The sequence below is a fragment of the Lotus japonicus genome, chromosome 6 (assembly GCF_012489685.1).
Source record: "Lotus japonicus ecotype B-129 chromosome 6, LjGifu_v1.2".
In the NCBI taxonomy this organism is placed as follows: domain Eukaryota; kingdom Viridiplantae; phylum Streptophyta; class Magnoliopsida; order Fabales; family Fabaceae; genus Lotus; species Lotus japonicus.
In genome coordinates this window covers 14,175,566-14,203,028 of record NC_080046.1, presented here as the reverse complement: position 1 = coordinate 14,203,028, position 27,463 = coordinate 14,175,566, and the positions used below count along the sequence as shown (strand labels likewise).

At 35.7% G+C, this 27,463-nt stretch overlaps 3 protein-coding genes and 1 pseudogene across 7 annotated transcripts; 1 reads left to right on the top strand and 3 right to left on the bottom strand.

Annotated features, from left to right (window-relative positions):
• The first annotated feature begins 1,418 nt into the window (after positions 1 to 1,418).
• Positions 1,419 to 4,933, top strand: LOC130724543 (uncharacterized). Its single transcript, XM_057575802.1, has 8 exons — positions 1,419 to 1,941; positions 2,030 to 2,146; positions 2,255 to 2,448; positions 2,531 to 2,636; positions 2,888 to 3,035; positions 3,148 to 3,284; positions 4,168 to 4,334; positions 4,413 to 4,933. The coding sequence occupies exons 1-8, from the start codon at positions 1,881 to 1,883 to the stop codon at positions 4,704 to 4,706; spliced, it is 1,224 nt and encodes a 407-aa protein (XP_057431785.1). The 5' UTR covers positions 1,419 to 1,880; the 3' UTR covers positions 4,707 to 4,933.
• Positions 4,934 to 6,989: 2,056 nt separating this feature from the next.
• On the bottom strand, positions 6,990 to 7,730 carry LOC130724952 (uncharacterized). The gene has a single exon (XM_057576219.1). The coding sequence runs from the start codon at positions 7,728 to 7,730 to the stop codon at positions 6,990 to 6,992; it is 741 nt and encodes a 246-aa protein (XP_057432202.1).
• Positions 7,731 to 15,683: 7,953 nt separating this feature from the next.
• Positions 15,684 to 20,915, bottom strand: LOC130726211 (elongator complex protein 4-like). Of its 5 annotated transcripts, none has more exons than XM_057577443.1 (10): positions 20,706 to 20,915; positions 19,875 to 20,254; positions 19,188 to 19,359; positions 18,858 to 19,063; positions 18,688 to 18,763; positions 17,704 to 17,860; positions 16,831 to 16,909; positions 16,431 to 16,590; positions 16,259 to 16,350; positions 15,684 to 15,887 (listed from the first exon to the last, which is right to left on the bottom strand). In XM_057577443.1, the coding sequence occupies exons 3-10, from the start codon at positions 19,219 to 19,221 to the stop codon at positions 15,828 to 15,830; spliced, it is 864 nt and encodes a 287-aa protein (XP_057433426.1). In that variant the 5' UTR covers positions 19,222 to 19,359; positions 19,875 to 20,254; positions 20,706 to 20,915; the 3' UTR covers positions 15,684 to 15,827. The 5 variants fall into 5 exon arrangements, with proteins under 5 accessions (XP_057433426.1, XP_057433427.1, XP_057433428.1 ...); XM_057577444.1 differs by having other exon boundaries at positions 19,875 to 20,004; XM_057577445.1 differs by lacking the exon at positions 20,706 to 20,915 and adding an exon at positions 20,316 to 20,669 and having other exon boundaries at positions 19,875 to 20,220.
• Positions 20,916 to 23,441: 2,526 nt separating this feature from the next.
• Positions 23,442 to 27,186, bottom strand: LOC130724215 (pentatricopeptide repeat-containing protein At4g21065-like; annotated as a pseudogene).
• Between the last annotated feature and the right edge of the window lie 277 nt (positions 27,187 to 27,463).

The following is a 27,463-nucleotide window of genomic DNA, read 5'->3' as shown; positions in this document are numbered from 1 at the left end:
TTAGCAAACGGTAGGTAAACACTTTCAGTAGATGGAAAAGGCTTTCGTGCTACACCTAGTTCCAAAACATTGCTTCTGAAGCTACAAGAGTTCCTACATGTTCTAGATCATCTTCGAATGCTTATCCTTGAACTCATTCTCCCTTTGGATCATTATATCCTTAGTTAGGTATTTGTAGGAAGTAGTTGTAGGAAAAGAAAGAAAAAAACGTCTGACATACGACGCCATATGTGCTTCCCATAATTTGGAGTGCTCTCCTTGATGTGCATTGTGGCAGTGCTTTGTTGTTGCTTGGTCTGAGATGGCGCTGGCGCTGGCCTGGAGTGGAGGAGGGAGTACCTGCAGAAGACACTCTGAAGCTCAAGTCAGTTTAAGAGCAAAGAGAGACTCCATGAGTCTAATTAGTAATCAGAAATGTTAAGAATGAATAGCATATTATGTAAATGAACGATAGAACCTGTATTTATAGGCCAAACGTGCTCGTTTAGAGTCTCTACATGTGTACGAGAAACTCTTAAGTGAGGCTTCCAAGCCCACGGTTGGCTTGTTGTCGTCGTGCTTAGATGTTTGTCTCTACCCTTTGCCGGATCAGTTAGACTATATGCCAGTCTCGCCGGGGTGGCCTGTTTCTGGATTAGGTCGTTTCGGGCGGTCGCACTGTCTCTGTCTCCTCTAGAGCATTACCAGTGGGACCGGTCGTAGTGTCATCGCGTCGTATGACTTTTAGAGCCAACTGGAACATGAGTGAATTTTCCTATTATGCGAGGTGGGTTTGAACCAATGTTTGCAGAACCTGATCAATCATTGAACTGGTCAAGACACTAGTTTATGGTTCAATGGTAAGATTGTGGTTGGACCAAGGTTGTGAAACCGGTGGTGAGTAAATACTAATATTTTTTAAATAAATATTATATCACATAGGAGTATTAAAACCAATGTTTGCAGAACCGGACCGGTCATTGAACCGGTCGAGGCATCGGTTTAAGGTTCATTGGTTGGACCGGAATCGTGGTCCAACCGGTGATTATAAATAATATTTATAAATTTGTTTACATTGTATTAACTAATACTCCTAACAAATATGATATTTTATAAATTTGAAAAATAAATAAATGCATTGTGATTAAGACTTTGATTAATTATATAACTGGATGTTAAAAAAAATTGATTCATATATTATGAATTAAAACAAGAAACGGAAGTTTTTTTTTTTTTTTTTGGTCACTTAAAAAACGGAAGTTTTATACATTACGTGCAAGATCATATGATTATAAAAAGAAAATAACGCATTTGAACTAGGCCCACGAAAACTTATTTGTCCAAGCAAGTTTATATTAGTTTAGTAATGATAAAACAAAAAAAAAGCCCAGCCCAAAATTAAACCCTAATACACAATTCTAGAGTGCAGCCTCAACAAGCAGCAGCTATTTTGCAAAGTTTCATCTCTCTTTGTCTGCGCAGCCAGCAAGCAAGCAGCAGCTTCCATCTCTCTTTGGCAGCTTCAACTTTCAAGCCATGAAGAACCATATTTCATCTTCTTCTATTTTCTTTTTCCTCTTATGCTTCTATTTTCATAACTGTGAACCACCGGTTCACTACCGGTTTTCATGATCTCCGGTTATTTACACGAACCGAACCGTCCTAGCTACCGGGTCCTGGTTGAACCGGCAAATGTTTTCATTCATCAATTTCTTCCTGATTCTCTTCCACTCTTGATCTCCTCCTCCTTTCTGCGCCATATTTTCATTAGTTTAAAGTTTAAACGAACACAGATTTTCCTGGTCTCAAATAACACCAACAACTGCTTCGCCACAACCTCGGAATCTCCGGCAGCGATTGAGTTCTGATTTGTTATTTTCATCTCCAATTTCCCACTCAACATGGCAAAGGGCACAAGCTCAAAGATGAACATTGCCATTATCCACCCTGATCTTGGCATAGGCAATAATTAACTGCTCTTTATTCCATTCGAATCAAAATCAAAAAATATTCGGTAGTTGATTCTTATTATCTTGTGATTGTTTTGCAGGTGGAGCTGAAAGATTAATCGTGGATGCAGCTGTTGAGCTTGCATCCCATGGTCATAATGTTCATGTTTTTACTGCTCATCATGATCGAAATCGATGTTTTGAGGAAACTGTTGCTGGTGAATCTCTGTCCCTCTGTATATATATGTGTGTGATTGCCACATTTTGTGTTCTTTATAAGGAAATTGGATTGTGTTAAGATACAGTTTGACTTGTAATTGTTTCAGGTACATTTCCTGTTACTGTGTATGGTTCCTTTCTTCCGCGGCATATATTCTACCGTCTTCATGCATTGTGTGCATACCTGAGATGCCTATTTGTTGCTTTCTGTGTGCTTTTCATGTGGCCATCATTTGATGTTATACTGGCTGATCAGGTCTCTGTAGTCATTCCCATTTTGAAGCTTAAAAGGTCAACAAAGGTAGCAAGCAATAAGAATCATGTGTTGTAAATTCAAGTTTTGTCATTCTCGGTTCGTCTTAGTTGTTTATTTTTCTTGCTAGGTTGTGTTCTACTGTCATTTTCCTGACTTGTTGCTGGCTCAGCATACAACTTTTGTTCGGAGGATGTATAGGAAACCCATAGACTATGTAGAAGAAATAACAACTGGTTGGACTTTGTATTCTTGCTTTATGTTTATTTATTTATTTCTGAACAAGGTTTTAAATTGTGGTCACATCACGGTTGCGTTGCGGTCCTTCATATTGTGATTATCATATTGTGATTAAACATGGCTGTTGCGTCCAAATCGCGGTCGGGCTCCAAAACCTTGATGTTGCGGACCTTGATTTAAAACCATGTTTCTGAACTTCTTTTCTCTCTTGTAATCAAGCATCTTATTGAGCATTGCTAAATTGCAGGAATGGCTGATTTGGTACTTGTCAACAGCAACTTCACTAAATCTACTTTTGCAAATACGTTTAAGCAACTAGATGCTAAAGGAATTCGACCAGCTGTTCTATACCCAGCAGTCAATGTGGATCAGTTCAATGAACCCACTTCCTTTAGGTAAACGACATGTTTGTAGATGTATGGTCAATACAAGATTATGCATGTAGCTTATTCTTATAACCAATTTTATTATAATTATGCTTCTGCTGTATTTTTTCTCCTGTTGTAGGCTGAATTTTCTTTCCATTAACCGCTTTGAGAGGAAGAAGTACATAGAGTTAGCAATTTCAGCTTTTTCTATGCTTTGCTCGCCTAACGGAGTTCTTAAAAATCAAGATACTACCGATGCTTCTTTGATTGTTGTAGGTCAGTGCGTTTTTCTTATGACTTCACATTTATTAAGACAGATTGATAGATATTATGGTGATGCTATGTTCATTATTAACTGCGGTGGGAATGTCTGTCATAACTCATGATGTATGTGCCTTAGACTGGAGTTTGGTTAAGCAGTGTCTTAGTTATGTTTGGTTCTTAGTTATGTTTTAAATTCTTGTATTATTTTTCAATCATTTCAAAAGACTTGTTTGTTCTGCAGAATCTTCTCAATAATGCAGCTTGTTGGTAAATTATCTTGTGTGGCTTTCTTGGTTCAATCATTTCTCAATCAGATGCACTAGCTTGGATTTGTTGTTGTGTTTTACTTTGAACCTTTTTATAACTGACGTGGAAACTGCATTAAGTTTATTTTCTTATCTATAATTATTCAATTAAAAATAAGTTGTTAATTTTTATAAACCATTATTTGGTGACAGAAAGTTCATTTATTGATCTTGTTAGTATGCTATAGCCCATAGTATGAGGTGTTTAGTACATAGTTGATAGTTATATCTATATTGACAATGTTATCATGAAGAAACTGATTGAGATGATGACGTTTTGTATCATGATAAGTTTGTGGTGCCAGTCAATTCATTAATCTAAAAATTAAAATATGATAAGATTTGGTTGAACTTGGAAAAAAAGATGTGAATGAGAAATTTATCTATCTCTACCAGTTTGGTCTGGTGCATTAGTTTAGTTATATTTAAAGGCCTTCTTGTTGCACTCAGCTTCGATTTATAAGTGTATTTCCTTGGCGGCAGTATAACCGGGTCCTAATTTTGAAGTTGAACCACCCATACTTATTATTTCATTTGAAGCATTAGGCGCAATTTGAGAATACAAAATCTATTTTCATAAATCGTTCCAGGTGGTTTTGATAAGCGGTTGAAGGAGAATGTGGAGTACTTAGAAGAGCTTAAAAATTTAGCTGAAAGGGAAGGGGTCTCTAACCAAATAAGATTCATCACATCTTGCACTACAGCTGAAAGGAATGCTCTTCTTTCGGAATGCCTATGTGTACTTTACACGCCAAAGGTATGTGAAACCTTATTATGATTCCTGATAATTGGTAGAAGTTGACTTAAGAGTTTTACATAAAGGTCTTTGATACAGGATGAACATTTTGGCATTGTGCCTATAGAAGCAATGGCAGCTTATAAGCCTGTTATTGCGTGCAATAGTGGTGGCCCGGTGGAGTCAATCAAGAATGGTGAAACAGGATTCCTTTGCGATCCTACACCACAAAAGTTTGCTTCAGCAATGGCTAGCCTCATAAATGATCCTCAGGGAGCCGAAAGAATGGGCAGAGAAGCTAGGAGGCATGTTGTTGAGTCATTCTCTACAAAGACATTTGGCGAACGTTTAAATAGATATTTAGTTGACATTCACCGGGAGAAGGAGGATTGAGTTTAAGATATTTTTCCCTCAAATTGTTAACTGCAATTGCTGACCATTGAAGGCGCTGTTCAGATTTTAATCAGTTAACATTTTTGCCAAAATTTCTATTTAAGATGATTTATTTTTATTTTATACCATGTAAATTTTTACCAGAGAGGATCACATGTTCAATGTTGAGGCTTGCACTTTTGGATATTTGCAGACATTATAAATGCATTGCAAAGTTTATAGAGAAATTTTCTGTGCTATATTAGAACCCTAGTGCTGATCCAATTTTGATTTCAAAGTGAAAAAAGGACCGAGTCAGGATCATGATAGTTGTGGTTTGCTTAGGGGACCAGTATCAGTTCAATTTTGCAAGAGAAACTGAACACCCAGTGAAGGCATAGTGGCCTCCTATTTTTTCATTTTTTGATAGGCAACTGTTAGTTGTTAGAAATGTAAGTAAATTAATCCCTCCTCCGGGCTCGAATCCAGAACCCTTCACCCCATCCAACCCTGATGCCCCTAGCTTTTTACACTTGAGTTATCCTTCGGGGACAGTGGCCTCCTATTTTATATGTTGTTAACAAACTCTTAGACAAAAGCAGAACCAAGTTGGTACATTGAAGCTCAAAATCTTTCACCAATACTTGTCCCTCTCTTTTCTTGCATGTTGTGAATGTTAACCAAAAACTTTATGTGTTTTGCGTCTAAGCTTTATTTCAGTAAAAGCTAAACTTGGGGCAATTTGTTAATGGTTCAAGTATAAAACCAACTCTCCTATATGAGAACTGAGAAGGTAAACGTGGCTGAGGGACCACTCAATGCTGTAGGCAGAGCAGGATTCTTTATGCTTAGTTCCAACGCGAAGCCTATACCTCCTGCATATCTTCCAATACAAGTTACAAGTTAGTTGTCTCAAGATAAGGTGTTGGATCCCTTGAGGGCTCATTTCGTGATCATAATATTGATAAGACAATGACTCATTTAATGATCAGAATAAGATAAGGGAGGATACTATAATCAATATGTTAGCTCCCATAATTGTTAGTAGCAACCAAGTCAACAGCTTGTGTCTCATGAGTGAAAAGTTTTGCCTAGATCTTCCTCAGAGAAATCAACAAAATCAAGGCTGAGATGGTAAGTGTAAATGTTATGAAAAGCCGAATTATAGCTGTGCTTAATGCAATTAGACTCTGGCGAGTTGCACAACACCTAATGAGTGACCATTTCTTGTTTTAAGGGCTTTGCTAACTTACTCCAGTTAGAGTTTATGAATGAGTAAATTAGCATTCAACACTTTTTTACTATGACAAAAATCTGCTACTCTCTTCTTCAAAGGTAGTTTAAAATTCAAATCATGGGTATTTATGTAATTTTATTTTATTTTAATTTAAAACTTCCTCATTTCTCTCACCTCATTTACTGCTTCTTTTTACGGCTTGTGGAAGAAAATCAAATGAACCAGTTATGGTGAAACACTTAAAGATTGGGTTAAATGGTGAAACACATAAAAATTGAGGTTGGAAATCAAATAGACAATGGCAATGGGAAACCCCTTTTTTTATTTATAAAAATAACTATTTAATTGGATTTGTGTCCTAAGTTTCATTAATATTTTATTTTAGGCTAAAAAGCACTTTTGGCCCCTGATGTTTCAAGTTTGTGCAAATTCTGCCCCTACTCTATTTTTTTCGATGTTTCTACCCTTCATGTTTTCAAACAGTGCATCGTCTACCCCTCGTGTTTTCAAACAGTGCATCGTCTACCCCTCCGTCAGGGGTAGACGATGCACTATTTGAAAACATGAGGGGTAGAAACATCGACAAAAATAGATAGGGGCAGAATTTGCACAAACTTGAAACATCAGGGGCCAAAAATGCTTTTTAGCCTTTATTTTATGTGCAAACCATATTTAAATAATTCTTAAAGACAATTCAACCATGATACGTGTCTTTTATTTTTATTGTTACTGTTACTTTCTTGCTCTGCCAAATTGTTCATTATCACTAACAATTCATTTTTTTCCAATTGGTATTATGTTTACCGCATTTAAAATTGGAGTTAAATGGGAGGGGTGAGGAATTAAATTAATTTTGGAAGGGAACAAAAACCACTATTTTTTTTCCTAAAAGAGAAAGATATTATTAATGATAGATAATAACCATGAGAACAACCCTCTCATGTTGGGGAAAACCACAAGGAAAAACACCCTCTTAACAACCTAAGACTAGAAAACCGCTATTTTCTTTGCACTAAGATAAAATTGTCAAAAGTAGTGCAATTATTCATAAACCTAACATAGGAAAATCACATGATGGAACAACTATTTGTGTTTTCATCGTGTGAAGAGGTTCCATAGTATGAAGAGCTTCCTTCTTGACCTTGGTAAGGATAGTTTGAAGAAGTTCCATGGTAAGGATAGTACGAAGAGCTTCCATCTTGAGGATAGCTTCCTTCTTGAGGATAGTACGAAGAGCTTCCTTCTTGAGGATAGTACGAAGAGCTTCCTTCTTGAGGATAGTACGAAGAGCTTGCTTCTTGAGGATAGTACGAAGAGCTTGCTTCTTGAGGATAGTACGAAGAGCTTCCACCTTGAGGATAGTACGAAGAGCTTCCACCTTGAGGATAGTACGAAGAGCTTCCACCTTGAGGATAGTATGAAGAGCTTCCTCCTTGAGGATAGTTTGGTTGAGGATAGTATGAAGAAGCTCTTTCTTGAGCATAGTATGGATCAAGATAGGGATTGTACGAAGAGTCCATTCCTTGAGGGCCTTCTTCTTGAGGATGGGAATATGCATATACTATCCCTGTTTCTTCTCTATGAATATGTGTAGAACTTTGAATAGGAGGTGTTGGATAATCGCATATTATCCGTTGATCCCTGGTTTCATTGTCACCGTCCTCTGATGAAACTTGTGAAACTTGTGTATCATCCCTAGAAGAACTAGCACCTTTCTTTCCAAACCCAAACAACTTTTTAATCTTTGATTTTGCTCCCATCGGGTCTTTTAAGATTGAATTCTGCATGCGGTAGCCAAATTTAATCATAGTGATACAAAGGTGAAATATAAAAAGAACATAACTTACTCAAAACAAAAAAGTACTAGTAATTAAAGATCCAAACAAAGGAAACATCCTAACAAAGAAACCTGAACCGCACCATAACAAATTAACAATAATAAAGCAGACCCAAAGTCACAAAGTCATGCATCTATGAGGAAATTGACAGCACAAGCCATATTAATACATTGAGAGCAGTCAATGATAGTAGAGAATAATAAAACAGCCAGAAAGCTATGAAACAAAACAAAAATAGTTTTACCCTCTCCTTCTTTTAGTATTACTCTGTTTTTTCCTTCCTTAATGTATTGAACTTTGTTTGCTTCACCCAATTTATAGAGTTCTAATAAAAACAATCTATATCATAATCAATCTAAATAAATTTTGTCCCAAATTACTATTATTAAACTCCATGCAATATTATGATCAATCTAAATATATTTTGTCTCAATTTACTATAATTAAACTACATGTATGCAATATCATGATCAATGTATATAAATTGTCTCAATCCAACTTAAAAAAATTCAAATCTACGTAAATTTTTCTTAAATTACTGTAATTAAACAGATGGGGAGTTGATCTATTATATTTTTTACGAAAATCAAATCAGCCCAAATCAATGGGATTATTTATTTTTATATCAATCAAATCTATAGGTAATTCGAATTCAAAAAAAAAAAATCTATAGGTAATTGAAGTTATTATGAAACATAGATCTCCCTAATTAGAAAAACCACCAATCAACTAAAGAACATAACTCTGAAAACCCGTGATGCAACTCATTGTGGATGGAGGTTTCGGTTTGGTGAGATGAGAAAAGGGATATTCATTGTAGATTTTTTTTTAAATGTAAAAAAAATAAAATATTATAGAATCAATTTTTAACCATTGTTGAAATTTTTAACAATTTGGTAGTGGAGAAAAATACAACTGCAGTATTTGAGAATCTGGATATAAAAGAAACTAAATCTGTATACCAATATTAAATATATAATTATGAGGGGGTCTCCATTTACTCCAGGAGTAAGTCCCTAAAGCTACTCCCAATCTTAACCCTTGATTATTTTAAAATCCAAAGGCTAATATTCCTCAATAACTTGCCTCACGTGATTAACAAAACAAGGCGAGAAGGAACAATACGGTGTCATGCAAAAAACGTTGTTTCGTTGCAGGGTAGCAGTCTAGGGTTGAGCAATGGAACAGGTGAATCCTAATTCTCAGTATTTTTTATGTCGTTGCAATTCTCTTGCAATTTTTTATTTCCTTGCTATCGGTGATTGCTGTGGGAATTTCCAACTCTGATTACTCACGGTAAGAGACAAGGGATAGAGGTTATCCAAATTAGAATGGCCTCATTGTTGATGTATGTCATGCGGTCAATACATAGGCTGGTCCTCATGTTTGTCTTGTCCCTAGTTTTTTTGCTGTTCTTCTTTCTTTTGTTTCTATTAATTCTTGTTTCTTTTTCTGGTTTGGCTCCTCTTTTGTGGTTTTTTTTTTTTCTTTTGTCTTAGTTAGAACCATGTATTGGTAGCATTTTGTTTTAATACGTACATGCTTCTTTTTCTAAAAGACTAATGCTATGGAATGATATAAGTTCAATGATTTCTTTGTGAGGAATGATTAGTGAAAATGTGCAACCGCTGGAGCTTACTTTTCAACTGTTTGACATGCTACTAATTTTAAACTCATGCTAATATGTTTTTTTCCTTTTAAAACCAGGGACAACAACTAATGGATGATAATGATATTGATAATAGGATACTAGATGTAGTTGGACGTGGTCATTGAACACAAAAAAACATATATATGTAAAATGAATGTGGGGGAACTTGGTCACAATAGTAGAACTTGCAAGAAAAGAAAACAAAATGATTAATGTATACATGTAAGCATTCCCAGTTTTAAATATTTTCCCTTAACTTTTAGTTAAATTTATATTTGTCATAACAAACTAATATTGCATTTGTGTCTTTGCAGGACTGATGAGGATTGGAATTGACTGGTGGTGGAGTGAGTGGAGTGATTTAGGAGTCGTTTCCTTAGGATATTTTGTAGTTGCAATCAATGTATTACAAACACAAGATATATTTTTGAATTTATTTATCTCTTTTTATGATTATGGTAGAAGTGATTCTCATTTGACTATGTTACAATGTTATGAATTATGGCAGGTGGCAATGAGTATTTAGTTTCATGAATAGCAGACTGTGTTTCTTATCTGGTAAACTATTACTGTATGGTGTGTGTTAGTTTGATACTTTCTTTTGGCATGTGGTAATAAGCATGCAGTTTTGGCTCTTTTATAGCACTATTAACTTGTTCAGTCAAATGACAACAACAGAATGCAGTTTTGGCTCTTTAATAGCACTATTAACTTGCACACTTGTTCAGCCAAATAACACTTGAAGCTCCTATTTGAAATCCAACACACAGCAAAGTGCATCTTAAGTAGCAGCCCTGCAATGATACTTTTTAAATTAGAACAGCCTCAACACTTGCTGCAGTATACCAGCATTGCCACCAGGTTTACAGGGGGTTAACCCCTGGCCAAACAAAACGTATAACATAGGGGATTAATCAGTTCTGCAATGATAAAAGCATAATATTGGGGGGGTTAAACAATTCAAATCCAAAAAGTGCTGTATTGAACTCTAGCAAAATGCTTTGATACATGTTATTGAAGGAGATAGCACATAATGTCATATCCCACATCACAACAAGAAATACCACAATCACAACAGATACAAGGGACAAATGAGTGAAATCCACAAATAATCGAAAGAATGGTAATAATTACTATATTATTAAGAGAAGAGAAATAGTAAGAAGCACATTTGATGTTGCTTTGATATAAGAATCGGAATCTGTTATGCCCACCACCTGTATGAGAGAATACTTCAGTGGAAGTGGAAGTGAAGGGAAGATGATGAAATGCCCAACATAGAGAATCATCGAGGAGGTTGCCGCAAGCCAGAAAAATTCGTCCAAGAGGAATTGGAATTTCGGGTGCAATTGGAATCAATTGCAGTTTGGAAGTGAGAATGGATTGGGAATTAGGAGATCACGTGAGACAAGTTAGTTAGTGTGGAATATTAACCTTTGGATTTTAAAATAATCAAGGGCTAAGATTGGGAGTAGCTTTAGGGACTTACTCATGGAGTAAATCGAGATCCTGGCGGGAGTATCTAGTGAGATGGCCTATTTTATTTTTATGTGAGAGTGAGAGGAAAAGTTTTTAACCATTAGATCTAAATTAGGGGCTCAGATTAAAAGTTGGTTAATACTCCTCACGTGACTTTGATTATGAGTGAAAATCTCTCTTTCTTTCACGTTTGCCATCTCTATTTCTGGTTCGTGTGATTTCTGCCCTTGAAGAAGCACAATAGGTCACGTAACAGATCTCTAGTCCATTGTGTATATATATCCCAGCTGGTTTCAAAGATTAAATATTTCACGTTTATGTTTTTTTTTTGTTTCTGAATCACAATTCGAGCCTCAAACCAGAAACATGTTTATTTTATGATTCCCACCCACATAAGTCTTGATTTCTTTGTTTTAGTTATCAAGAGAGATTTTAATTTAGGATTCTAATCTCAACCGTTTATTTTAATTCAAAGCTAAAATTTATTCCTCTCACTCTCACATAAAAATAGGCACTCTCACTAGATACTTCCTCTAGTATCAAATTACAAATATATGTTTCGTCATTTAAAACTTCCTCATTTCTCTCACCTCATTTACTGCTTCTTTTTACGGCTTGTGGAAGAAAATCAAATGAACCAGTTATGGTGAAACACTTAAAGATTGGGTTAAATGGTGAAACACATAAAAATTGAGGTTGGAAATCAAATGGACAATGGCAATAGGGAACCCCTTTTTTTATTTATAAAAATAACTATTTAATTGGATTTGTGTCCTAAGTTTCATTTATATTTTATTTTATGTGCAAACCATATTTAAATAATTCTTAAAGACAATTCAACCATGATACGTGTCTTTTATTTTTATTGTTATTGTTACATTCTTGCTCTACCAAATTGTTCATTATCACTACCAATTCATTTTTTTCCAATTGGTATTATGTTTACCGCATTTAAAATTGGAGTTAAATGGGAGGGGTGAGGAATTAAATTAATTTTGGAAGGGAACAAAAACCACTATTTTTTTTCCTAAAAGAGAAAGATATTATTAATGATAGATAATAAACCATGAGAACAACCCTCTCATGTTGGGGAAAACCACAAGGAAAAACACCCTCTTAACAACCTAAGACTAGAAAACCACTATTTTCTTTGCACTAAGATAAAATTGTCAAAAGTAGTGCAATTATTCATAAACCTAACATAGGCAAATCACATGATGGAACAACTATTTGTGTTTTCATCGTGTGAAGAGGTTCCATAGTATGAAGAGCTTCCTTCTTGACCTTGGTAAGGATAGTTTGAAGAAGTTCCATGGTAAGGATAGTACGAAGAGCTTCCATCTTGAGGATAGCTTCCTTCTTGAGGATAGCTTCCTTCTTGAGGATAGTACGAAGAGCTTCCTTCTTGAGGATAGTACGAAGAGCTTGCTTCTTGAGGATAGTACGAAGAGCTTGCTTCTTGAGGATAGTACGAAGAGCTTGCACCTTGAGGATAGTACGAAGAGCTTGCACCTTGAGGATAGTACGAAGAGCTTCCACCTTGAGGATAGTACGAAGAGCTTCCACCTTGAGGATAGTACGAAGAGCTTCCACCTTGAGGATAGTACGAAGACGTTCCTTCATGAGGATAGTATGAAGAGCTTCCTCCTTGAGGATAGTTTGGTGGAGGATAGTATGAAGAAGCTCTTTCTTGAGAATAGTATGGATCAAGATATGGATTGTACGAAGAGTCCATTCCTTGAGGGTCTTCTTCTTGAGGATGGGAATATGCATATACTATCCCTGTTTCTTCTCTATGAATATGTGTAGAACTTTGAATATGAGGTGTTGGATAATCGCATATTACTCGTTGATCCCTGGTTTCATTGTCACCGTCCTCTGATGAAACTTGTGAAACTTGTGTATCATCCCTAGAAGAACTAGCACCTTTCTTTCCAAACCCGAACAACTTTTTAATCTTTGATTTTGCTCCCATCGGGTCTTTTAAGATTGAATTCTGCATGCGGTAGCCAAATTTAATCATAGTGATACAAAGGTGAAATATAAAAAGAACATAACTTACTCAAAACAAAAAAGTACTAGTAATTAAAGATCCAAACAAAGGAAACATCCTAACAAAGAAACCTGAACCGCACCATAACAAATTAACAATAATAAAGCAGACCCAAAGTCACAAAGTCATGCATCTATGAGGAAATTGACAGCACAAGCCATATTAATACATTGAGAGCAGTCAATGATAGCAGAGAATAATAAAACAGCGAGAAAGCTATGAAACAAAACAAAAATAGTTTTACTCTCTCCTTCTTTTAGTATTACTCTGTTTTTTCCTTCCTCAGTGTATTGAACTTTGTTTGCTTCACACAATTTATAGAGTTCTAATAAAAACAATCTATATCATAATAAATCTAAATAAATTTTGTCACAAATTACTATTATTAAACTCCATGCAATATTATGATCAATCTAAATATATTTTGTCTCAATTTACTATAATTAAACTACATTTATGCAATATGATGATCAATGTATATAAATTGTCTCAATCCAACTTAAAAAAATTCAAATCTACGTTAATTTTTCTTAAATTACTGTAAATAAACAGATGGGGAGTTGATCTATTATATTTTTTACGAAAATCAAATCAGCCCAAATCAATGGGGTTATTTATTTTTATATCAATCAAATCTATAGGTAATTGAAGTTATTATGAAACATAGATCTCCCTAATTAGAAAAACCACCAATCAACTAAAGAACATAACTCTGAAAACCCGTGATGCAACTCATTGTGGATGGAGGTTTCAGTTTGGTGAGATGAGAAAAGGGATATTCATTGTAGATTTTTTTTTAAATGTAAAAAAAATAAAATATTATAGAATCAATTTTTAACCATTGTTGAAATTTTTAACAATTTGGTAGTGGAGAAAATTACAACTGCAATATTTGAGAATCTGGATATAAAAGAAACTAAATCTGTATACCAATATTAAATATATTATATATATATATATATTAAGTAATTAAGAAAACATGTAATTAATAATATAGTATCAAAGAGGAGGGAGTATCTAGTGAGATGACCTATTTTATGTGAGAGTGAGAGGAAAAGTTTTTAACCATTAGATCTAAATTAGGGGCTCAGATTAAAAGTTGGTTAATACTCCTCACGTGACTTTGATTATGAGTGAAAATCTCTCTTTCTTTCACGTTTGCCATCTCTATTTCTGGTTCGTGTGATTTCTGCCCTTGAAGAAGCACAATAGGTCACGTAACAGATCTCTATTGTGTATATATATCCCAGCTGGTTTCAAAGATTAAATATTTCACGTTTATGTTTTTTATTTGTTTCTGAATCACAATTCGAGCCTCAAACCAGAAACATGTTTATTTTATGATTCCCACATAAGTCTTGATTTCTTTGTTTTAGTTATCAAGAGCTTCCATTAAAATATTATATAAAATAAAAAACTAAGATGATCAATTTACAAGAAAATAAACATATAAGAAAGGTGGGAATGTAATTCGGTGGCAGCGTTGGGAGGATTAAGGCAGAAACATGCAAATGCCAGAAGCAGTGTGTGAGGGCGGAAGCGTCTGTGCCAAAATGAAAACAAGGGTTTGCATATAGTGGGAGGAGCACGTGAGATTTTAATTTAGGATTATAATCTCAACCGTTTATTTTAATCCAAAGCTAAAATTTATTCCTCTCACTCTCACATAAAAATAGGCCCTCTCACTAGATACTTTTTCTAGTATCAAATTAGAAATATATGTTTCGTCATTTAATTTGATAGATATTATCTATCAAATTAAATGAGAAAGGAGAATGCATTTTGTTGCCAAGGATAGGTGCCACGAAACATGAGAACAGAGGTTCTGTTTGATTTCTGTCAAAAACATCTCATTACAATTTTATTTTTTAATTATATATTTCCTTTTTAAAAAAAGATCAGAACATTCAATTTTAGTTCTTATGTTTCGTATCATACTATATAGCAATTCTCATATCAAGCAATATAAGTTATCATATATTCTAAATTTGATAATATGTTACTAATTACCTAATATATTTTCTTAATTTGGGGATGAGATTTAGTTTTCTTATACCCCATTCTCCGATAAATAGATTCAGGAAAATGAATACAAAACACCTTGCAACACTACAAAAGTCTTCAATTTTCCTCCTCAAATTCAATGGCAAAGTATAAAAGGGGAAAATTACAACTGTAATTGATCAATATGGAGTTGAACATCAACATACTACACAGACACAACACGTGTCAAACACTTATGTGATTTCCGAATAGCTCAGGACACGTTTCGCTTAGTTGAACACATTTAGGACACTAATGTATTTTAAAAAAATATTTTTTGAAGTCATACCATGGAAGAAATTGCTAATTTGAGGTAAAGACTATACTTTTCAATAATGATGATAAAAAAGGATAGAAAAACTAGTAGATAGATTGACTCTTTTTACAGACAATGTGGTTACTTTATAAAAGGGTGTCTCAATTTTTTTTTGTTAAGTTGTTGTAATAGAGTTTAGGAAATTGTTTTTATCTTTTCTTTGTAAAGAGATAACTTGTCCGAAGCGGTGTCCTAATGTTCTAGTTTTTAAAGATTTGCCATTTCTGGGTGTTAGTGTAGTGTCGTGTAAGAATCAGTGCTTCATATATGCTCTCTTTTAAAGAACGTATCTATACATTGGAGATGAATCAATGGTAAAACATGTTGATTATCAAAAGAACAAAGAGAAAGGAACAACAAAAATGCTAGTAAAAGAATACATTTCACGAGCTAAGACTATTGCTGGGTTTATATGGTGGTGCAATTTTAAGTGATAAACAAGGTATAATCTAAAAATCAAGTGACCCAGCTTTAGTTGACCCAGAACAGCCACCCGATGTGCCATACGAACTCCCGCTTGAACCGTCAACCGGGGCTTCTCTGTAACTTTATTGAGAGTGTTGTGGCCTCAAGAATCACAGGAACCTGCAAGTTGAAAATCAGACACTCAACAACATAAGCTTGTTCAGATAGATCAAAGCTTCAAGAAATCCACTGTTCATCAATAAAATTTTCCAATTTGCTTGTCTTTACAAAAATGTAGATGTGAAATATGAGATGCACCAACATCAAAATCAATTATGATATAAATTAATAACTCAGGCAAAGTAATATTAAAAGTATATAGTGTGTAAGTGAGAGAGAGAGAGAGAGATAGATAAAAGGATAGAGAAACATATATAATGGGATAAATGGATGTAAAGTGTTAACAGTTGCAAACAAGTCACATTGTGAACTCCTAGTAGCACGTGTACATAAAAGGACTAAATAAAATCAAAATGAAGCGTGATTATAACCTGTGTATTTAACCGTGCAACTTTATGCACATTTAAAAACCCAACCATGTCTTGGTAACCAGTGAGGAGTTTCGCCAGTTCCTTGTCCTCATCTGAAACAAAAATTCTAGTGGTGAAATTTGAGCTAGTTGTTAAATAATAAGCCCATAAAATACAAAAGTTGATTATGAACCTGGAATTGCTTTGACAGATAGCAAGGCGTCCGCCATATGCTGCAATCTTTTTGAACAAGATGGAGATAGAAGTGAAGGTGGAAATGTTACAACAACAACAATATTTGAAGAACGGGTCATGCCTCTTAGTGACCTAATAAAGGAAAGAATATGCCACTCCTGCAATAACCAAGCTATACCAACTTATTTCACATTAGAAAAAATCCAACATTAATGAATGAAGAACAGTTATCAACAGCTGAGATGCAAGAAGGATCACATGAAGAATCTTCCATCAGATATAATTCCTAAAGAGGTAAGGGTATATGAAATCATTTAAAAAAGAACATACAGTTCAAAAACAAAGAAACACAGTTCAAACAATATGAAAAGCACAAAGGAAAATGAATATTAACTCACATTGTTTGCATATTTACACTGTGGAGAACAGAATGATTGAATTGCAATACGACCAGCAGAGAAAGTGTCGCCTTCATTTCTGCAGATGTGATCCATCAGTGAATGAAAAATTGAAAAGAAAGCAAGCTATTTTTATAGATAAATTTTAAACAATATCACCAAAGTAGACTTTATCACAACCAAATTGAAATAGACCAAGAAATTTATAAGCAATTTGGAAAGGGTAAGCTAGAAAAAGGTACTCCGTCTCTATTTACTTATATATTTTTGATCATGTGCCATGAATCTAGTACATGAGAAAGGTCCATAATCAACAGTGAATGAAGCACAAAACTACCAAAACTGCAATCCTAGTTATCCTTTATACACCAGCATTCAAGAGAATGATATCAAAGGGAGTTTCTGATAAGTATATTGAAAGCTATTTTTGAAGATCCACTGTAACAATTGTATGCACTTTCAAAACTAGCGAAGACTTCTGCCCATATATATAAACCCTATGTTGTATTAGTAATTGTGATCACAAAGTGCACATCAATATCAAAGGACAAAGTCTACCCGACAGCTAGATATTAGACCATCAAGAACCATTGATAGTTATGATAATGAAGTGCTAACGAGGGTAAACTTTTTATTTTAGATTGTCTCTGGTAGATATAAGACCACCAATGGTAAACTTTTTACAGTTAATCTTATTTTATTTTATTCTGTTCTTGAAAAGCTGACTTAGAACCAGGGGTGGCAACATGATTAAATAGTTGAATAGTGTCAAGAACCTATCCTCCTGAAATCTTTGGCTATTAGGTGGAGATCTGAGAACCACCCTATATCTCTAAACAACATATCTCAAAATAGTGCTATAGATCGCTGCACCTTGAGCATTGAGCGAGAAATCCAGCACAACGATCTTGAAGAGTAGCACGGTTTGGAGAATCTTGGAAGCTAACACAATCTACATTCATGCCACCAAAAAAATGCCTATCCAAGGGCTTTCGCAAGTCAAAATCATTGCAGTAATCGTGCTGACCACCTGCACATAGTATGATTCGACTCAAAAGCTTACACAATATAAGTTGGCATATTCATAAATATGTCAATTGTTCACATTCAATGGGACTTCATAAAGATTGATCAGAAATGTATACAAATATTTTTAGAATGATAATGTGGTTCTTTATAAGTACTGCAAATATATTTTATCATATTCATAAAATAAACTAAAAGGGACACGCAAATGCTATAAAGTTTCTTCTATGTATGCAAGGTTTACGGACCCATTATGAGTCCCTAGCAGGCAGTGATTTTACACAAGTTCAATCAACGATCAGCCCTGTTGTTCTTAATATATAATCATAAAGGAAAAGGGAACACTCCTCTAGAATTAAATTAGGCATGATCGAGAGGCTACAATTACAGCAAACTGGGGCAGAAGGACAATAACAAAATAGGAAACTAGTGTTACTATTAGCTTTGGTTGGCCTGTTGATATTTTTATCTTGCTATTGTAAACTTCATGGGATATGATATCTATACAAAGTTTGGGATATAAAACTTTAAATCTTAGAACTTAAATTGAGTCAAAACTTGGAATACTTACATAGTTATACTCATAAGTGTATTAATTTGAATTTTGAAATGATGTCATACATGGTATAACAATATAGTGCCTCTTTTTCTAGACACTCAATTTCCTTTGAGTGAAAGGTTGCTTCTCATGACCTAGTTAAAATAACTACAAGATAGACATGTATTTCATAGTCGAGTCGAGACAAGAAAAATAATACCATATATGAAGTAATAACAATTAAATGACTATTAAAAGACTAAGAACAAGGAGATGATTATGGACAGGCTTACCATTATTAGAGTTGACATTTAGCTGAGGCTCACCAAAGTACTTCTTGTACTGCCAAGCAATTCTCAGATCCTTTTCCTGAAATCAAAAGCATGATAAAAAAAATTACATTACCACAACAAATTAAAAGTAATTAACACACATCACAGAGTGTAGCAGTAAAAAAAATTACATGGCCAAGATCTTTCGATGTCCCTGGGCTAGGCAAAGTGCCGAGAAATCCTTTAGGGTATCTAGATGCACTAGCATACAAGAGCGGCTGTCTGTGTACAAGTCCTTGAGACATAAAATTTCTCAATAGAAGCATATGATGCGGTGCCTCAGCATCTTCCATAATCATGACAAGGCTACCGAGAGAAAAACCACCACCTAAAATCTCTATTTAAAAAAAAAAACAAAGCATAAGAATCTTCCATGAAAAGACACGAATCAAACAGAATTATTTGATTCATCCATTTACTATAAGGCTCAATTTAAAGGAAGTCAAAGAGATGATGATTACTGTCAAGATCCGGAATCCCAGATGAGATGAACATCGTCCCGTTAGGGCCATGCTTGAGCCCCGGATTCTAAGACGTTACAGTTGACACATTGCGAGAAAAACTACTTGCTCGAGGCCTGGTTGCAGCCATTCTGCATCAACTCTACACTTTAAAATATGCCCACTATGATCCCTGAGGTAAAACTTAGGTTAATTAGAACAATTTAGCATTAAGGTTCCAACTTAAATTGCCTATTACTACTACTCAAAACTTGTACCAGTGACTCATACATAATATAACATATTGGCTTAACAAACACTATAAATTCTCAATTGTGTGAAAGGTAACCATTACTTAACAATATAAATCATGAACAGTGAATTACTACTCAGCCTCCAAGATTATCAATTATTCATGTCAAGCATGCTTTTGACTTAAGGATACACAGAGAGTAATGTTCAAAAATTGAAAAAAAAATAGTTACTCAGTGCAGTGGCGGATCCAGGACCCTGGGGTCAGGGGGTTCAAAATTTTCAAATTAGCAAATCGATAAAAATATAATTAAAAGAAGACTACATGCACACTTTTTTTTGGTCAGCAAAAGTGAAATTAAATTTATTAATCCCACTACAATAGACCATAATAGAAGGAAAGATTTATTATACACCACTAAAAAGAGTACTAAATTACTTAAGCCAAAGAGATACCTCCAAGGAGCACTATAGTCTATACCATCTTCAAATGCCAAAGCTAATTCCTAACACCAGCAATTCCAGCCATGGAAATTCACCAACCAATTAAGCTAACGCAACTCTGCCAAATGCCCAAGAATGAACCCTGCAAAACTATCAACCTTCTTCTCACATAGATCCTCACAATTAAAAGCCACATATCATATTGCTGTCAAGACCATGTCCCGAATATCACTAATGAATCCCAACAATGTATAACAAAGCTTCATGAATTCAAGATGCACTTCTAGTCCGCACCATGCCAATTGAAATTTAGATGACAGAGCCTCCCAGCATTTAAACACGCTGCATCCATTCATACCTTATCTTACTACTCCTTTGACAGACTTATTAACCTTAAACAAAATCCAAAAATAAAGAAAACATGCATCAAAAGAAGCCCTGTCTTCTGATTACCTCTGCTGAAGAAGTATGAAACTCTGAATGCTCCAATACCATATACACCATCCAACACTGATATCACAATACTCATGTTCCAAATAGCACTCCATTCTAAATACATCATTAACAGTTTTCCAATAGCCACACAGCAAATAATTGCAAAAAAAATGTTGCCCCCAAAAACCTCAGACAAACCGTAACAGTTACTCAATATCCATGGGAAGGGGAAAATCTTGAAAACAAGAAACTAGGATAAACAAATTGAACAGGTGAATTCTCTGAAGAACAAATTGATTCCCAAAGATAAACAAATTGACAAACTAACACAACAACAACAACGTATCTCAATTGACAATCAGACAATCACGCATCTACAAGAACTCAAGAAGGAACAAAACAAAATACCTGCATTCGAATTTCGAAGGGCAGGCAAGGCGAGGCGCGGCGAGGTTTGAAGAGAAAGGAGAACTGGACTGGTGGTGGCGTGGTGGTGGCTGGTGGTGGTGCCGCCGTGCCGTGATGAGGGTGCGAGAGGGTGAGGGCGTCTGGGCATGATGACTGGTAGTGGTGAGCGTGAATCAGAGAGGGTGAGCCGTGAGTATCAGAGTATGTGAGTGTGTGAAAGAGGAGTAAGTGGGTCTGGGTGCAAATATAAAATATCAGGGGGTTCAAAAAACAATTATTATAAGGGGGTAAGTAGAATTTTTTTTTTCCTCTGAACCCCCTGAGCTTGTTGTGGGTCCGCCCCTGACTCAGTGGCAGAGGCAGATAGAGACCTTGGGTGGAAGCGTCGTGAGTATGGGCCGAGTGAATCGGTGTTAGCGACCAAGGGACGGCGGCGTGACGTTGTGTTGGGAGAGTGAGAAGAGAGAAAGATCGTGACTGAAGTGAAGAGTGAAGAAAGTTAAAAGTGTAACTGGGAAATGAAATTTTAAAAATATTTAGTGAATATTATATTATTATTATATGTTTGGGTTTCGGCTTGGCTGGATTATTATTAATACTGATATCTGATTCGAACTTGATCGGATAGTGATAAAATTGATTCGATAGACTCATTTGTCCAATCCAACCCGCATATCTACCATCAAATTAGGTTGGGTCAGACGCGTTCATTGGGTCTACTGTCTATCAAACCAGGTGCATCCTATTGAGTTACAAGGAGTGTTTCTCACCTTGAAAAGTAAATTTTAAATATAATTAAAAATAACAAATTATGTAACTGTTTAAGCTGACCTCACATGAAATGATTGAACGTTGGTGTAAAAAAATTTACACCATGAGTGCATGAAAATTAGTTTATAAAAAATAAACAAAAGTATAAAGTCATAAAAATAAATTCAAGAATATAATTATATTCATAAAAGTAGTACTCACATGTGGATGGTTCAAGTATGCATGTTCTTATAAATTGTGAAGTATTCTAAAGTTTAGAAATTCACTTGTTACATTAACGGTTAACTATGTATTTGGTCCTTTGTAAAATGAGGAGAGTCCGGAAACTGTCCATCTATTTTAGAAAGGCTTAAATGCACTTTTGGACCATCAAGTTTACATTTTTTGCAATTGTTGACCCTGATCTTATTTTTCTACGAAACAAGATCCTCTCCAGGCAATTTGCATGCAGAAGATGGCTGGTCTTTTTGCCTGGAGGGAGTCTCGGATCGTAGAAAAATAAGATCAGGGTCAACAATCGCAAAAAATGTAAATTTGGGGGTCCAAAAGTGCATTTAAGCCTTTTAGAAAATAGCTGGTTTTGTTCTTCCTCAGAATTTGAGTTCCAGTCAACTTTCATTTGGATTAAGAAACGGGGGAGGGGAGTCAATGTGTTGACGGGATGATCCTGCATTGACATTCGTGGAAGCATGATGAAAAGAAGAACAAGAAAGAAAATGTATTAGAGCTCTTGATTATGGTAGCCCAATTTTTCTTTCTTGTTCGATGAAAAAATTCTTGAATGTATTCATTGCAGAAGCTTACTATACATGAGATGCATGCTTATATAGGGCTCGTTTGGCACGCCGTATTAGGCATGATAGTATAAGCTTATACAATACATTATGAGTTTATCCATTGTTTGGTGATGACATTGTATTGTATAAGCTTATCCATCAAAGTCCCCTTATACGTTAAAATGACGTATTATTTAATCCATCATGTGAGTGATGGATAAGACATGATAAGGTTGCGACGTATAAGTCACCATCACCACCACCCTCTATTGCTGCCAACTTACACCACCATTGGCACCACCACCACCATCCGATCACCGCCGCCGCCGCCACCACCGCCCTACCGTCACCACTGGTGTTGCCACCACCACCACCACCGCCGCCCTACCGCCACCACCACCATAATCGCCGCCACCACAACCCTATCGCCACCACCACCATAATCGCCGCCACCACCGACACCACAACCACCACCCTATCTCCACCACCACCACCACCACCATTGCCTCCACCCTCCACCGTCACCACCACCCTACTAAGCCGCCACCGCCTTACTACCACCACCACACTCTATCGTCGCCAACACCACAACCACCATCGCTGCCACCACCGCCACCACCGATGTTGCCGCCACCGCCACCGCCCTACCGCCACCACAACCACCACCCTATCGCCACCACCACCATAATTGTCGCCACCACTCTATTGCCACCACCGACACCACAACCACCACCCTATCGCCGCCACCACCACCACCATTGCCTCCACCCTCCACTGTAGCCGCCACCGCCTTACCACCACCACCACCACCCTATCATCACCACCACCACAACCACCATCGCTGCCACCACCACCACCAACCTATCTCCACTGTCACCACCACCGCCACCAACACCAACCTACCACCATTGCCACCACCACCACCAACCTACCACTACTTCCATCACCACCGCCACCACCGTTATAATCACCTCCATATTTGATTTTTATTTTATATCATTATTCAATACTTCATTAAACATAAAATTGCATTAATTTAAACGATATGGTAAATTATACAGTGTATGTCCAAACGCTGTATAGTATAAGAAAATTATCAGGGCTTATACTATCAGGCCTAATACTATCAGGCCTTATACTATCAGGCCTTATACTATACGTCACACCAAACGGGCCCATAGTCTCGGACTCTCGGGAACCTACTAACTCATGATGTACTTCTAAAAAAATTAACTACTAACATAAAACAGAAAAAAAAACTATCTCAGTTTTATGATCTAATACACTATTTTGCTAATTTGAGTAATTAATTTCTAAAGTATATTAGACAAAGAAAAGCATGCTTTACGCCTTTAACTGCATTATTTGTGAAGCTTGAGCAAATATGTGCTGCCTATATATGTGAAATCTTTAACCTTTGCACAGTTTTTACCAATAATCATGACAATAACAAGATCCTTCCTTGAAGTGGTGAAAACGATTCCGGTCCCTCACTATTATCTCCCTCCCATAAATCCTGGAGAGTAACTTGGTTGCATTGTGATAATCATCACAAACTCTAAGGGCCCGTTTGGTGGTCAGGATAGGATATGATATGATATGATATGTGAACATGATATCAACAGGATAGGATAAGAGCAGGATAGACTCTTATCATATCCTGTGTTTGAGGTGCACATGATAAGGACATGATATGATAAGGAAAAATGTATCAGATTTATATTTGAATAAAAAATACATTTAAAATTGATCATTCTATTAAATTTAATTTCTTTACATTTTCATGAATGAGTATATTTTATTATAAATTAAATTAATTTAAATTTTAATAATTAGCCTATTTTATTGTTTTGAAGATACCCTATATTTCAAATAAAATTATGCAGTTAACCGATTGGTTTTCACTTAGTTGTGAGACGTGATAATTAACAATAAAAGTTAACTTAATTAAGAATATTATTATTTCAAAAGTACTTTATATTTGAATTATAAATTATTATATAAGTAGATAAGTAGTTTTAAATAATAGGAGATGAAAATAAAAAATTAATCTTTTACTATTAAAAAAATTAATATTTATAATCAATGTTTTTCACTTAGTTGTGACACGTGATAAACAATAAAAATTAACTATATTAAAAATATTATTATTTTAAAAATACTTTATATTTAAATTTTTATATAAGTAGATAAATAATTTTTAAATAATAGGAGATGAAAATATTAAATTAGTCTATTATTATTAATAAATCAATATTTGTAAGTGAGTAGTCTATTTTACTATTTATGAATAATAATTTTATTTATTTTTTATTTTAGTTAAATTAATATTTTTATATTTATTAATTAATATTATTATAAATTATAAATTATATAATAATAAAATAAATTAATTTGGAGTTAGGATACTGAAATAAAATATATAACTGGTATCCTATCCTGCTCTATCTTAGCTCCCCCCTCAGGATAACTTTTACACATGACTGACAGGATAGGATAGGAGACATGATAGTGTTATCATATCCTGCTGGCGCAACAAACAACAGATAACAACAGGATATGATTATTATCCTGTCTTATCCTATCCTGTCCTGGTCACCAAACGGGCCCTAAGATTCTTTACAATTCGAATTGGAGCACCAAGAGATGCGCTAATGAGACCATATGCCATAGCCAGTTTTTCACTGTGATAGTTAAGTGTAGTTTCTTTCTCCTCCCTATCTATGTTCATAAGCACAACATATATATCCGGGGTGTATCCAACATTGTCCAGTTTTTCTCTCATCTCAGCGACTATTTCGTAAATTCTTCTAGTTTCCGGGTGCTCCCTATCTCCCATTATGAATTCATGAACTGATCCATTCACTTCTATGGAGCTGACACCTGGCTCTTTATTAATGCCTGCATCCCTCATAGCTCTTCTAATATCGGCAACATCACCCCATTTATTTTCTGCTGCATATATGTTACATAAGAACATTATATCCACACTTGTGGGGTTCCAATGAGAGAAATTGTCATGCTGCCCATTCCCCAAGTTTAACATTTTTGTGAAGCTTACATGCAGCAAGCAGAGATCCCAATACAACATTGTTTGGCCTCATGGGCATCTCAATGATTAGTTTCTGAGCTTCATCAAGCAATCCGGCTCGACTGAGAAGATCCACCATGCATCCATAGTGCTCTACCTTAGGGACTAATCCGAAGTCATGAACCATCTTATGAAAGAGCCTCTTCCCCTCTTGCAACAATCCAGAATGACTACAAGCTTTAAGAGCTCCAATAAATGTGATGTCATTAGGGATAACCCCTTGTGCTTCCATTTCTACAAAGTGTTCCAGTGCTGCCTCACCATCACCATGCATTGCGCAACCCGATATCATGGCATTCCACATCAAAATGTCTCGGTCAGTGGCTGCAGCGAAAAGTCTATAGGCTGTATCTATGTCTCCACATTTTGCATACATGTCAACCAAAGACGTTTTAAGTTTCGTATCTCTTTTAATCCCTTGCTTGTCTATGTAAGAATGGATCCACTTACCCATTTCAAGGGATCCAGCTTTTGCACATAACATAAGGAGACTAACCATGGTTATCTCATTTGGCCTTATTCCACAATCAGTCATATGGACAAAGATATCAAACGCCTCATCTATGCAATTGGTTTGCGCATAAGCTGAAATCATGGCACTGCAAATCATTAAATCTTTGTTCTCAATGCTATCAAAAACAGATCTCGCACTTCTAAAATCACCACATTTACCATACATATCAATAAAAGCAGTGGCCAGAACCACAGAAATGGTAATCCCATTTCTTAAAGTGAAAGCATGTAACAACTTACCAAATTCTAGAGCTCCTACTGTGCCACATTCTTTGACCAAACTAAGGATTGTAATCTCATTTGGAATCACACCCTCCCTTCGCATTTTGACAAAAAGTCTAACACCTTCATTCAAATTATTGGAATGAATGTAGCCTGCAATCATAGTCGTCCATGAAACAATACTAGCCCCAGACAAACCATCAAAAACCCTTCTTGCATAAGCTAAATTCTTACATTTGACATACATATCTATCATAGAAGTACTCAGAGGAACCCCTGATTGCCTACAGTTTCTATTCCTCATTACATAACCATGCAGGGCTTTCCCCAATTTCTGATCAGCAAGTTCTGCAAATACATGAATGATGCTTATCACTGCAATTTCACTAGACTTTACTCCCGCAACACGCATATCTCTCAAAAGATCCAATGCCTCAACAAGCAACTCATTCCTACCATAGTTCTTAATCATAGTACTCCAAGAAACAACATCTTTGTCAACCATTTTATCAAACAGTTGGCGTGCAAATCCCAGGCTCCCATCCTCGCCATACATCATGATTATCGCGTTACATACAAAAACATCCCCATGGAATCCATTTTTCACCACAAAACCGTGCACCTCTTGTCCTAGCTGAAATGAAGGTATGAGAGAGCATGCTTTGAGAACTGATGGGACAATGAAGTTATCCACTTCAGTGTCGGTTCGACGCATATATGTATAGATTTTCACTGCATCTTCAGGGCAATTGTTTTTTATGTAAGATGTTATGAGGAAGTTGTAAATTGCTGCACCACTTGAATAGGATTCAAGTGCAGGAAGAGGGAGTTGAAAACTGGAATTGGAACACGTTTTGATGAAGTGGCCATGGATTTGTTGTGTTTGGTCCAAGTTGAACTGCACATTTGGTTTTGGTTGGAGTGGTTGTGTCTCTTTTGCTTTGAATTGAGTGAATTTCAAAGTGGGAGATTGGTGCTGATTAGAATTTTGGGATTGAATTGAGGTATGAACGAATGGAAAAGCAGCATCAGAGATGTCGGAAATGCTTGTAACCATGTTAGTTTAATCCTGGGATGGGAGTGACAGGTTCATTCATATGGTAGTTATGTTGTAAACAACGGATAAGGAAATGAGGAACTAGGAAGGATATCCCATATTATTTTATAATGATTCAATTTAGGGTTAAACCTGAAAATCGTCCCTAAACTTTAAGCGAGATTTGATTTCCGTCTCTCGCCGAAAAATCTTCCTAAAGACACCCTCATACTACCTTTTTTGTTCGGAAAGCGTCCTTGCCGCTGATTTACCTCCAGCCATTGTGCCTAGTTGGCAGTTTTGGGCCTATGTGGACATGCCACATCATTTCATTAAATGACGTGTTATT

Bases quoted from the DNA above. Each gene is read 5' to 3' on its own strand.
- LOC130726211 (XM_057577443.1), bottom strand. From the start codon at position 19,221: ATGTTCATCTCATCTGGGATTCCGGATCTTGACA. The intron at 19,064-19,187 runs GTAATCATCATC...TTTTTTAAATAG, and splicing joins TGGGATTCCGGATCTTGACA to AGATTTTAGGTGGTGGTTTT. The intron at 18,764-18,857 runs GTAATTTTTTTT...TTTTGATTTCAG, and splicing joins CATCGAAAGATCTTGGCCAT to GAAAAGGATCTGAGAATTGC.
- LOC130724543 (XM_057575802.1), top strand. From the start codon at position 1,881: ATGGCAAAGGGCACAAGCTCAAAGATGAACATTGCCATTATCCACCCT. The intron at 2,637-2,887 runs GTTGGACTTTGT...GCTAAATTGCAG, and splicing joins TGTAGAAGAAATAACAACTG to GAATGGCTGATTTGGTACTT. The intron at 3,036-3,147 runs GTAAACGACATG...CTCCTGTTGTAG, and splicing joins AATGAACCCACTTCCTTTAG to GCTGAATTTTCTTTCCATTA.
- LOC130724952 (XM_057576219.1), bottom strand. From the start codon at position 7,730: ATGATTAAATTTGGCTACCGCATGCAGAATTCAATCTTAAAAGACCCG.